We start from the raw sequence: 12,882 nt of genomic DNA, 5'->3' as shown, positions 1-12,882 counted from the left end.
CAAAACTCTCGCGAGATTTACATGGATTTATTTGGAAGCCACCGCGCGCGTTTTCAAATTGATAAAGATTATTGGGTTCAAGAACCATGGTAAAAAGGCTTTACTTTGCAATAGCATTTGGTAACATTAATTTACAGACATACACATTTTCACACACACAAACATGTTTTATAAAATAATAACGAGAAGAAAAAGGCAAAAATTACAGATTTTATTTATTTATTTATTGTGTATTTATTTGGTTGGTTGTTCTTGTCCAATTTATGTTTATGTCGTTTAGGGACAGATACCATTCTAATTTATTTTGTTGAGCTGTTGCTTCTGTCCAGTGTCTTATTTTTGTTTTTTTAATAAATTGGTCTGATTGGGGGTTTTATAACCAACTGAATTAGTTTTAGCTAGATTCTGATTCTCTCAGATTGTTGACAACCTTGTTGCTGATGTTTAAACTTTATACCAAGATATGTGTAGTTCTGAGTGTGTTAAAGGGAAATGTTTTCTAATGTGAAGTTATGATATTGGTCTTGCCGGCTGTAAGTAATTATTTATTTATTTATTTATTTATTTATTTTCAGAATATCCTTATTTTAGTCTTTTTGCAGTTAACTGACAGAGCCAGGTTATAAACAGAAGGTATTTGACTTAAGTGTCTAATAGAGTAAGACTGGGTGCTTCAGAGTTTGTTCATTGATTTATATATTATTGAATAGGGTGTAGCCCTGCCTTACTCCACGACTCTGATGGAGGAAATCTTTGTGTTTGTCACCTATTTAAAAAAATAATAATAATTGTTGTTGTGCATATTGATTTGATAACGTTCTATGTTTTTCCTCTGACACTGCACTGAATCAACTTAAGTAAATATCCTTCATGCCAAACTAAATCATAACTTTTTTTAAATCAACAAAGCATGAGAAGATTCTGGTTAATTTGCTTGTCATTTAGTGCGTGTACAGTGTATGGTCTGGTGTGCAATATTTTGGTTGGAAGCCAATGGATGTTGCAGAAAAGTTTACCTATGGTTTAAATACATAAACCATGGTAGTTGTTGGGGTTGAATTTGTCTCCGCTTTTATAAATAGGGGCAATAGTTCCAGTAATGAGGCTATGGCTCCAGATTTTGGGAAATACACCTGCACTGAGGATGATTTTTTTTTAAATATTAGGATGGCCAATTTAAAATTGTAGTCTGTGTATTTAATAATTTTGTTTAGGATGGTGTCAATACAACAAGCTTTTGGAGATTTTAGGGTTTATATTTTGTTTGATAGTTTAATAGGAGAGTCCAAAGGGTTCTGGTCTTTGACAATTGACTTTAAAAGACATAGTTTGTTGTATAGTGCTTTGTATAAGGTTGTTCTCTATTCTGGATAGTTAGTTCTTCATTATGAGGTTTATTTAGTAATTTTTAATGTTCCCAAAAGTGATTTGATTTTAAAGATTGGTCCGTCCTAACCAGCACTGAGAAAAGCAACAAGTACCGTGTGAATATGCCGTTCATGTGCCGTCCGGGCAATAATTTTACACCTGAATAATGACAATTAAAATAAACCTATCTAGGTAAAATATTTATTATAGGATATTATTAAGACACCTCCCATTAAACATTCGGGCCGGTAAGCCACTCTTCTTTATATTTTATGATTCAAACACTAAGCGTACTGGTTTATTATCTTATCGTATTTCTATGGCATTACCAGTGTTATACGAAATTTTTAGTACGTAGTGCTTGTACGTGAATTGGAATTCACCCCATGTTTCTTTCCTGCTTTCCGTCTGAGCGAATGATTGGTTAAACTCTACAGTCGAGCGTTTCAAAGTGATTGTCTATTGGCGGATGGGACGTCACTCAAAGGTTGTGCCCGCCCTCTGTGTCTGCGGTTTCACGAGTGCATAGCATCTAGTGGAAAACCCTTAACTTAAGTAAATACTGATTTTCTAAATACTGCATTTCTAAATACATGTAATCCATTAAAATGTTCTGTTTGATATTACGTAAGCAGTTGATAGGCACTTGCTAAAATAACCCGACTGTAGCTGTAGGTAGCACCTATTGCTAACTAACGTTAACCTATCTGTCGATTCATCCGCTGTATGTGCTGTTATTGTGTTTTTCTATTATTCTCATGAATAACTGTGATCTACATGCTTTTCTCTTATTTTTATCAGAGGTAGGAACTGCTGAGTATTCTTTAAAAATGATAAAATTGCCTGTATTCAGTCGGGGTTAAAAGATCCGAGCTGGAAGATTGTAAGTTAAATCCTAGATCAAGACACTTTTGAGGCACTGAATCACTAATAATTGCAAGCTGCTTTATTTGTCTGTTTATCCATTTAATGGGTATGGTGCGGTGTAGTAGATCTGAGCTGAAAACTTTTACTGTTCCCATTAGCATATATAATGCTGTTATACATTTTAACTAACTGAATGACCTTTGTTACAGTGTGAACACTTTATTCACTTTGTCCAATAATGACAGTGTGTAATTCTTCTTGTTTTATTGGAGTGCCGTTTAAGGGAACAGCGTCGTTTTAAATAGGTGGAGGTGGGTCTTTAGATGCTTCTGTATATTCTGGCATCAGCACATTTAGAGTATGTAAAGTGACATTATCACCATTAAGTAATGCAATACAGAATAACAGAAAACTCCCACTTCACTATTTTTTGACGGTATGTCCTCATATTACTTTTCATGGCATTATGGAATTGCCTGATAAAATATGCATATTTTTCATAAAGGGATACTGAATGTAAGATTGTTTCTTAATTTCTAAAGTATAGTAAAAGAGGTTTATTGGCATCTGGAAATCGAGATCATCATTTAATCTGATCATCGTACAGAGTGTTTGAATTGCAGGCAGATCTACAGGTAGCTGAGTCCCAGCCGCCAGCATGTCTGGCACTGCTACAGTCCTGCAGCAGTTTGTGAGTGGCCTTAAGAGTCGAAATGAAGACACACGTGCCAAAGCTGCCAAAGACCTCCAGCATTATGTCACCACAGAACTAAGAGAGGTAAACTGTACTACTTTTATCCTTGAGCCAAATATTTACATCGTTAAGCTTCATCAGAAGAGTCAAAAGCATAGCTTTGACAAGTAATTTCTATATATCTTTTGCCTAAATGTAATGTCTTATTACCACCCCTGTGACTGACAATTAACTGAAGTTATTTTGTCCTGCAATGTGTTTTAACAAACAAGAAAGGAAACATGTTTACAGTATATACACTAGAATAATGCAAGCATAACAGCATGTGCATTACCACACACCTAGATAGACACCAGTGAAATTTCACAATTCCTATTTCAGTACCACAGCAAAACCTAACCAATATAAAGTTAAAACCTTATTAATGACAAAAAAATCAGTATTAAATAAAATATTTTACAAGAAATAGCACAAATAAATATAGTAAGAACAAACGAAGATACAGTACAAATGAAATAAATGGTGCTTTTTAGTTAGGTCCAACAGTAGTATTCAGGAAAGAAATACTACAGAAATTAATCAATAATCTAATTATTATCAAATGTAAAATAAAACTGCAGTCTTCACTGTATATATTAAATATAGATTAATTGTACATTAAACCTACAAAATGTATTCATTCTTTGTTAGTTTGAATATTAATATTAATGACAGATAACATCAGGCATATTAGGCTACCTAATGCACAGATCCAGTATTGACAGAGATGGTTTCAGGGATCTGATCGCAAAGTGTTTTAGATCCCGTTTCCACCTGTATTTAGTGCTGACCACTTGTGATTCAATCATCAAAAACATCTTAATTACAGGGAGTTGCAAAATATCTATTTGCAAGTCCGCAATCAGTCCAGCTTTACACTGCCTGTTGTAGCACCTATGTGACACCGGTCTTTGAATTATCTACATTTGTGGGCTTTACCTAGTAAATAATAAATAACATGTGCGGTAATTTGTGATTGATTACATGAGCGCATCATTTACAGTGTTTAACTGAAATTTTGTAATCACTTGACAGACATACATTAAAGTATACATAAATATAAAGTACTGGGAAGAGTCATGTTTAGTGAGCAGTGTTTTTGCTTCTGACTCAAGCTGAGCCAAGATGAAGCCACCACCTTCTACGACGAGCTGAACCACCACATATTCGAGTTGGTTTCCAGCTCAGATGTGAATGAGAAAAAAGGTGGTATCCTGGCCATAGGTGAGTATTAACCCAATGCCAATTGCTGTCTACTATATATTGTTATTTTTAATCAGCATGTAAACTAATGTGGCCTTATGTTTCTATTTTGCCAGATCTACATATAATTTTCCATTGAAAGTGACTTGTCACCATTGTATTGCTTTGTTTGAAGCATTTTTAAAATCATTGTGTAATGGCTGTTTCTCCAGTGAGCTTGATTGGTGTGGAAGGGGGAAATGCCACCCGTATCAGCCGTTTTGCCAACTACCTGCGCAACCTGCTTCCCTCCAGCGACTCAGTGGTCATGGAGATGGCCTCTAAGGCCATGGGTCACCTGTCCATGGCGGGAGACACCTTCACTGCGGAGTATGTGGAGTTTGAGGTGAAGAGAGCTCTAGAATGGCTGGGAGCAGACAGGAATGAGGGCAGACGGCATGCAGCGGTGCGTAGAAACACTTCACTGAATATTATATTGTCATGATGAATTACAAGGTAACTGTTTGAAGCCTTTAAGTTAAAGTCATTTTTCCTTGGTGTAGGTTTCTTCTAAATTAAAGCTATAGTTTACCCAAAAATGAAAATGTTGTCATCAGTTACTCACCCTCATGTTGTTCCAAGCCTGGATGATTTTCTTTCTTCTGTTGAACACAAAAGAAGATATTTTGAAGAATGTTGGTACCCAAACAGTGGCTGGTAGCCATTGAATTCCATAGTATTTTTCCCTACTATGGAAGTCAATGGCTAACAGCAACTGTTTGGTTACCTGCATTCTTCAAAATATCTTCTTTTATGTTCAACAGAACAAAGAAAATAGTACAGATTTGGAACAACTTGAGGATGAGTAAATCATGACAGAATTTCCGTTTTTGGGTCAACTATCCCTTTAATGCCACTTATATGTTGTGATATAAACTTTATATCAGATTCTCTTACACTTGACTGTATGTTATTGGTGGATTTTAGCTTCTTTAACAGTACTTCATTCTGTGTCTCTTTGCTCTCTTCTGTCTAATGTGAACTGAACCCACTTGCCACTGTTTTTGTTTCAGGTGCTGGTTTTGCGAGAGCTCGCTGTTAGCGCACCCACATTCTTCTTCCAGCAGGTTCAGCCGTTCTTTGATAACATTTTCTATGCTGTGTGGGACTGCAAACAGGCGATCCGTGAGGGAGCAGTATCTGCACTCAGAGCCTGTCTGATCCTCACCACCCAGAGAGAGACCAAAGAGATGCAGAAGCCACAATGGTACAAGGTCAGAATTAAAACACCTTTGAATGTCTTTAAATGTGTGTGTGTGTTATGGGTATGGCCACACATTCCATATATTTTGTTGTCATAAACAGCAAACATTTGAGGAAGCCGAAAAAGGTTTTGATGAGACTCTGGCTAAAGAGAAAGGCATGAATAAAGATGACCGTGTCCATGGAGCTCTACTGATTCTCAATGAACTAGTGCGAATAAGCAGTATGGAGGGAGAGGTAAGATATCGCTCATGCTACAGGTAGCATAACACATGATTTGTGAGTTTTTGCTGCTTCTTTGTTCGTTAGTTCATTGTTTTGCTCTTTTGTTATTTGCTTTTTTTGCTTGTTATTTGTGTTATTTATCCTTCGTTTGATCTTTTATTTCCTAGGCTGTTTATCTGTTGCTTTTGATTTGTTTTCATTTTTTGTTTTTCCTTTCAATTGTTTGTTTGCATTGTTTACTTTTGTTTCTTTCGTTTTGTTTGATCTTTCAATCAAATTTGACATAACTCATTGCTTCAATGCTTTTATTCATTATAGGGCTGTTGCGGTGAAGAAATATGTATCTATCTATCTACATAATTAAGCTCATTATATTATTATAGGTATAATATTATGTTCTGATTCTGACTGGACAAGAGGCTTTCAGTGTTGTTGAGATTTCAGCAGTACAGGGAGTTGTCTCTGTATTCATTTTACACAGTCTGTCAGTCAGTGCAGTTACATTATTATGCCAGGAGTTGGCGGCAAGGGACTGTCTTTACGAGTGAGTCAACTAAAACATTTAAATACGCTGATTCATTCATAACTGAAATAAGGTTTTGAAATTAATTTAACTTTGAGCGCCACTTTTCAAGGCTCAATCGACGATCAGCGCCTTACCTGGGTAATGCTGAAGCTGATGTTTCACTTCATAGAGAACAATGCCATTGGTTCAATGCATTGAACAGCTCTGACGCAGTCATGGGAAATCCCCTTAAACGCTGAAAGGATGCTATGACAAAGATATCGCTTTTATCTTCTGATAACTGATGGCAAACTGATTTTTCCCACAAATATATGACTTGACCTGAAGAAGGATAGACGCAGGTAATTGTGCATGCTCAGACGATATCTCTCTCTCTCTCTCTCTCTCTCTCTCTCCCCCTGTCTGTTGCACATCTACAGAACCTATGTACAAATCACAGTGGTACACATTAATTACATCTTAATGACGTTAAAAAAAAAGCAAGTTGTACAAAAATATTACTCTTCACTTTTGTTATGATATAAACTTACTGAACGTCCAGTACACGTGCATTAAGGGTAAAACAAGAAGATCTCTCTCTCTCTCTCTCTCTCTCTCTCTCTCTCCCCCTGTCTGTTGCACATCTACAGAACCTATGTACAAATCACAGTGGTACACATTAATTACATCTTAATGACGTTAAAAAAAAAGCAAGTTGTACAAAAATATTACTCTTCACTTTTGTTATGATATAAACTTACTGAACGTCCAGTACACGTGCATTAAGGGTAAAACAAGAAGGGCATTGCCTCATGAAAAAAAACAATAAAAAACATGAGCATCGCAGTTGCTTGCTATACTCTGCGGTTGGCTTGTCAGTATTGTGACAGTCCTAATTCATTATTTGTTTAATTTGTTATCTTTCATCCCTGCAGCGTATGAGAGAGGAAATGGAGGAGATTACACAGCAGCAGATGGTTCATGATAAGTACTGCAAGGAGCTGATGGGTTTCAGTACTAAACCTCGCCACATCACGCCCTTCACCAGCTTTCAGTCAGTGCAGCCGCAGCAGTCCAATGCTCTGCTGGGGCTGCTGGGATATAGCACACCACAGGGCTTCCTAAGTTTTGGAGCTGTACCTGTTCCCTCCAAAAGCACGCTGGTGGAGAGCCGGTACTGCAGAGAACTGATGGAGGAGCATTTTGACCAGGTGATCAGTGATTGCATTTATTACTGAAGACAAAAGAACTATCTGCATCTGGTCTCAAAATAAGCAGTCCCAGTAGTAAAGTTTAGGAAGAAATTGTAGCATGTTTTTTTTTTTCTTCTTTTTTATTCAATCAATTTAGGGTACATTTCATGTCCATACAAAAGAAGTATTTTCTTTTTCTAACAATTCACTTCAGAAAAATAATATTTTATCCATTAAGAGAAAGCATAAGTATAATCTGACAATTATTTTTGTGCACCATATGTTGCAGTTTGCTTGAACTTGGCAAAAAAAGTCAAAATTATCTTGTAATTTAAATGTAATTTTCTTTAAATTAAGAAAATATTTTTCTTATGTCCACGAAGGTTCTGTTCTCTGTTACTAACAAATATATATATATATATTAATTCAGAGCAAGTTGGTGTAAAAGAGCATGGTACTGTGTTATATATGTACAGTCATGGCCAAAAGTTTTGGCAGTGACATAAATTTTGTATTTTGCAAAGTTTGCTGCTTCAGTATTTGTAGATTATTTTTTCACATGTTTCTATGGTATACTGAAAAACAATAAACATATCATAAGTTTTAAAGGCTTTTATTGGCAAAAAAAATATTTTTCATAACCTCTGCAATTCGCTCTGGCATGCTGGATATTAGCTTCTGGGCCAAATCCTGACTGATGGCAATCCATTCTTGCTTTATTAGTTCTCGGAGTTGATTACAATTTGTGGGCTTCTGCCAGAATTTCAGCCTGTCCTTGACGTTTTTCTTGGAGAGAAGTGGCTTCCTTGCTGCCCTTCTTGACACAAGGCCGTTGTCCAACAGTCTTGGCCTCACTGTGTGTGCAGATGCTCTCACACCAACCTGCTGCCATTCCTGAGCAAGCTCTGCACTGCTGGAGACACGATTCCAAAGCTGACTTCTCAGGAGGAGACGGTCCTGGAGCTTGCTGGACACTCTGGGACGTCCTGAAGACTTCTTCACTGCAGTCGAACCTCTCTCCTTGAAGTTCTTGATGATCCAGTAAATGGTTCTTTCAGGTGCAATATTCTTTGTAGCAATTTCCTTGCATGTGAGGCCATTTTGATGCAAAGCGATGATGGCTGCACGTGTTTCTTTGGAGGTAACCATTGCTAACAAGAACACAATGATTGGAAGCACTTCTTCCCTCCTTTTATAGCAATCAGTCTGCTCTTACAATGTCATTAATATGATAGTGATTAACCTGACTAGTACTCATTCACACTTTCACATGTGCTGCTGATATGATTAGTCAATTAATGTTAGCTGGTCATTTTGTGTCAGGATCAAAAAACAGTGAAATGTGTTTTTTTGTGAAAAGTAAATTTTTTTGGCCAATGAAGCTTTTAACAATTATTTAAAATGCATCTGATCACTCTACACAATAATCTAGAAACAATGTGAATGAACACCACAACAGCTTAAGCAGCAAACTTTGCAAAATACAAAATGTATGTCACTGCCAAAACTTTTGGCCACAACTGTATATATTACACAGTACCGTGAGAACAGCATTATATAATTACTTTTTTTTCTGTGGTTATACATGTTAAGCCTCTCATTATTTTCAGTATTTTATCTACAATAATCTATTGTCAAGGAGAATAGTAATTGACTGTCAAATATGTTGGGTTTATAATATGTTATGGTTTAGAGTATTTTATACGATTTCAAAGAAATACTCAAATTTGAGGTTAACCTAAACAAGAGTCGAGGTGGAGTTTTGCATAACATCTCTTAAAATTGCCAAAATTGCAATTAATTATTAAGGCTTATTTATGATAAAAAGTTCTATCTTTAGTGAAGGTGCTGAGAAGATCACATGGATATCTATAATGGTCTTTCTGATTTTCTGAAAAATCAACTTTTCCAAACCCTTCCAATCATGTCCACTTAACTTAGAATTTGGCATGTATTTAAGATATCTCCCGATAAAAAGGTTTAATTTTTTTGATTCCTCAAATTTTAGCCAATGTATATTATTCAGGAGTGAACCATATGGTCTAAATAACGTCTCTGTGGTGTATAAGATTGTAGTGTTAGTTATAACTTTAGACATTTCTTAAAACTGTGTAACTGTGATCAGGGAAGTTGACATTTCCCACAGCATCCAAGGATCTAATGTATTTTGTTGCTGTTGCATCAGGTGTGCCGTTGGGTGCTGAAATACAGGACCAGTAAGAATCCGCTCATTCAGATGACTATCTTAAACCTACTGCCCCGACTTGCTGCCTTCCAGCCTCACACTTTCACTGGTATACTTGCTTGTGATTACATCCCAGCCTTACTTCCAAAGCTGGTTTTTGACTATTTCAGTAATTATATTTGTTTCAAATTCAGTGACATTCAGATATTTTAATTCTATATCAAAGTTGTCAAATACATTGTGGGCTCACTGTGCATATTAGGATATTTATTTTTTGTTTGGCTTCACTTTTTGCTATATTTGATTGACTATATATTAAAGATTTTTCTTCTGCCCTCAGATCAGTATTTAAAGGACACTATGGGGCACCTGCTTGGCTGCCTGAAGAAAGAGAAGGAGAGAACGGCAGCATTTCAAGCGTTGGGGTTGTTGGTGGTTGCTGTGAGGGCCGAAATTCAGCCCTACCTCAGCAAGATCCTGGAGATCATCAAAGCTGCACTGCCACCTAAAGACTTTGCACACAAGTAAGAACCTGAAACCATTCAAATCTAAACTTTTGTTAGCGCACAGCTCAAATACAAACACTGTTTAGAGGCCTGCAAAAATTTAAGCAGTAAGCCACAAGAGGGCATGCTATACAGTGTTTTATTTTTACCATGGTTAAGCAGACAACCCACACAGCTTTATGTGATTTATTAATTGTTCAAAAACTACTGCAACAGTATGAATGATGTTCAGTAAATTATTATAATTTTTAAAATAATAACAATTATGGATCCCATAAAAATTGGTCGAACAGTTTACTTTCTTGTGTTGATGTATTTTCACTTGATTGCTTATATTATTGACAGTAGTAATGAAGCCACTTTCATAATGATTAAACACAACTGTTGGTACATGATCAAGACGTTCCGGCACTCTGATTTATTATTTGCTGTTTATTTGCTAGTTGCTTTCATTGCTTGTTATACTGTAGTAGGCTGAAGGCTGTATTTATAATTTAGAGGGTGGGGGAAGTTCTCATTCTAGTGAGTATTTAGTATTTTCCTGGAAAAGAAAGACTGCAAATTTTAACGTATAAAATGAGATAAAAGTTATATTGTCAAATTTGAGTCAAGTCAAGTTACCTTTATTTATATAGTGCTTTATACAATACAGATTGTGTCAAAGCAGCTTTACAGGGTTAAACAGGAAAACAGTGTTTTAATAATGCAAACCAAATTCAATTCTGCTGTAAAGCAGCTCTAAAAAGAGGACGATAGTAAACAGTCAGTTTTTAAAAACTTGAATAAATAGTAAATAAACATTTTCTAACAAAAAGTGCAAAGTAACAAGTAGAAAAAAAGAAAAATGCACAAAGAACTTGTATGGAGATTTTTCCATCTACAGATTTTTAACGGACCTTCTTTTCTCTGTAAATTAAGGGTGCACACTATTGCTGAAAAACACAATCACTACTTAGCAGTCAGATGCATCAGAATCAGTATGCACAAAGGCACAGATCCCTAAACAAGACCATATCTGCTGATGAAACTTGGTTTGTAGAAACATTTTTTAAATTTGAACTAGCACTAACTACACCGCGTTATGTACGAGAAGCTGCAAAAGACACTGGTGCAAGTGGAATGTAAAAAAACACGGTGACATAAATTTTTAAGTAAATGAAATACAGGACCAGTAAGAATCCGCTCATTCAGATGACTATCTTAAACCTACTGCCCCGACTTGCTGCCTTCCAGCCTCACACTTTCACTGGTATACTTGCTTGTGATTACATCCCAGCCTTACTTCCAAAGCTGGTTTTTGACTATTTCAGTAATTATATTTGTTTCAAATTCAGTGACATTCAGATATTTTAATTCTATATCAAAGTTGTCAAATACATTGTGGGCTCACTGTGCATATTAGGATATTTATTTTTTGTTTGGCTTCACTTTTTGCTATATTTGATTGACTATATATTAAAGATTTTTCTTCTGCCCTCAGATCAGTATTTAAAGGACACTATGGGGCACCTGCTTGGCTGCCTGAAGAAAGAGAAGGAGAGAACGGCAGCATTTCAAGCGTTGGGGTTGTTGGTGGTTGCTGTGAGGGCCGAAATTCAGCCCTACCTCAGCAAGATCCTGGAGATCATCAAAGCTGCACTGCCACCTAAAGACTTTGCACACAAGTAAGAACCTGAAACCATTCAAATCTAAACTTTTGTTAGCGCACAGCTCAAATACAAACACTGTTTAGAGGCCTGCAAAAATTTAAGCAGTAAGCCACAAGAGGGCATGCTATACAGTGTTTTATTTTTACCATGGTTAAGCAGACAACCCACACAGCTTTATGTGATTTATTAATTGTTCAAAAACTACTGCAACAGTATGAATGATGTTCAGTAAATTATTATAATTTTTAAAATAATAACAATTATGGATCCCATAAAAATTGGTCGAACAGTTTACTTTCTTGTGTTGATGTATTTTCACTTGATTGCTTATATTATTGACAGTAGTAATGAAGCCACTTTCATAATGATTAAACACAACTGTTGGTACATGATCAAGACGTTCCGGCACTCTGATTTATTATTTGCTGTTTATTTGCTAGTTGCTTTCATTGCTTGTTATACTGTAGTAGGCTGAAGGCTGTATTTATAATTTAGAGGGTGGGGGAAGTTCTCATTCTAGTGAGTATTTAGTATTTTCCTGGAAAAGAAAGACTGCAAATTTTAACGTATAAAATGAGATAAAAGTTATATTGTCAAATTTGAGTCAAGTCAAGTTACCTTTATTTATATAGTGCTTTATACAATACAGATTGTGTCAAAGCAGCTTTACAGGGTTAAACAGGAAAACAGTGTTTTAATAATGCAAACCAAATTCAATTCTGCTGTAAAGCAGCTCTAAAAAGAGGACGATAGTAAACAGTCAGTTTTTCAGTTAAAAGTCAGTTCATCGTTGATTCAGTGATGCCATCATCCAGCTCAGTCCAGTTCTCAACTTTTAGGAATAATATAATTTGTTTGCCTGTCTGCTGTTTGTCAGTGCCAAGCAACATGATCAAAGATCTAGGCCTGTCACGATAACAACTTTTTGTTGTGCGATATATTGCCCCAGAAATAATTGCGATAAGCGATATTAGTGTCATTTTAAAGACCATTTTATGCCACTGAATATATAATCATAATGTGACCGCATAATAATGCAAGAAGGCCTACACACTTCCAAATGACAACAAACTATAGAATATTTAGATCATGGAAATTAAATATCAAAATATTAGATACCTTAAAAAAACTTAATAAATAGTAAATAAACATTTTCTAACAAAAAGTGCAAAGTAACAAGTAGAAAAAAAAGAAAAATGCACAAAG

At 35.8% G+C, this 12,882-nt stretch overlaps 1 protein-coding gene across 1 annotated transcript in view; it reads left to right on the top strand.

Moving 5' to 3' along the window:
* Nucleotides 1-1,852: 1,852 nt before the first annotated feature.
* LOC107738932 (serine/threonine-protein kinase mTOR-like) overlaps nt 1,853-12,882 on the top strand; it is a 164,073-nt gene continuing 153,043 nt past the window's right edge. The window contains exons 1-9 of the mRNA XM_016550858.1: nt 1,853-1,923; nt 2,859-3,013; nt 4,084-4,192; nt 4,384-4,616; nt 5,224-5,424; nt 5,516-5,650; nt 7,079-7,354; nt 9,522-9,630; nt 9,862-10,045. Coding sequence (XP_016406344.1) covers nt 2,894-3,013; nt 4,084-4,192; nt 4,384-4,616; nt 5,224-5,424; nt 5,516-5,650; nt 7,079-7,354; nt 9,522-9,630; nt 9,862-10,045 — 1,367 coding nt within the window. The 5' untranslated portion in view covers nt 1,853-1,923; nt 2,859-2,893. The remainder of the gene's footprint in view (nt 1,924-2,858; nt 3,014-4,083; nt 4,193-4,383; nt 4,617-5,223; nt 5,425-5,515; nt 5,651-7,078; nt 7,355-9,521; nt 9,631-9,861; nt 10,046-12,882) is intronic.

The sequence above is a fragment of the Sinocyclocheilus rhinocerous genome, unplaced genomic scaffold (assembly GCF_001515625.1).
Source record: "Sinocyclocheilus rhinocerous isolate Xijiao unplaced genomic scaffold, SAMN03320098_v1.1 scaffold2570, whole genome shotgun sequence".
Taxonomy (NCBI): domain Eukaryota; kingdom Metazoa; phylum Chordata; class Actinopteri; order Cypriniformes; family Cyprinidae; genus Sinocyclocheilus; species Sinocyclocheilus rhinocerous.
The sequence above is the reverse complement of the archived record's forward strand: the minus strand, read 5'-3'. Positions and strand labels throughout refer to the sequence as shown.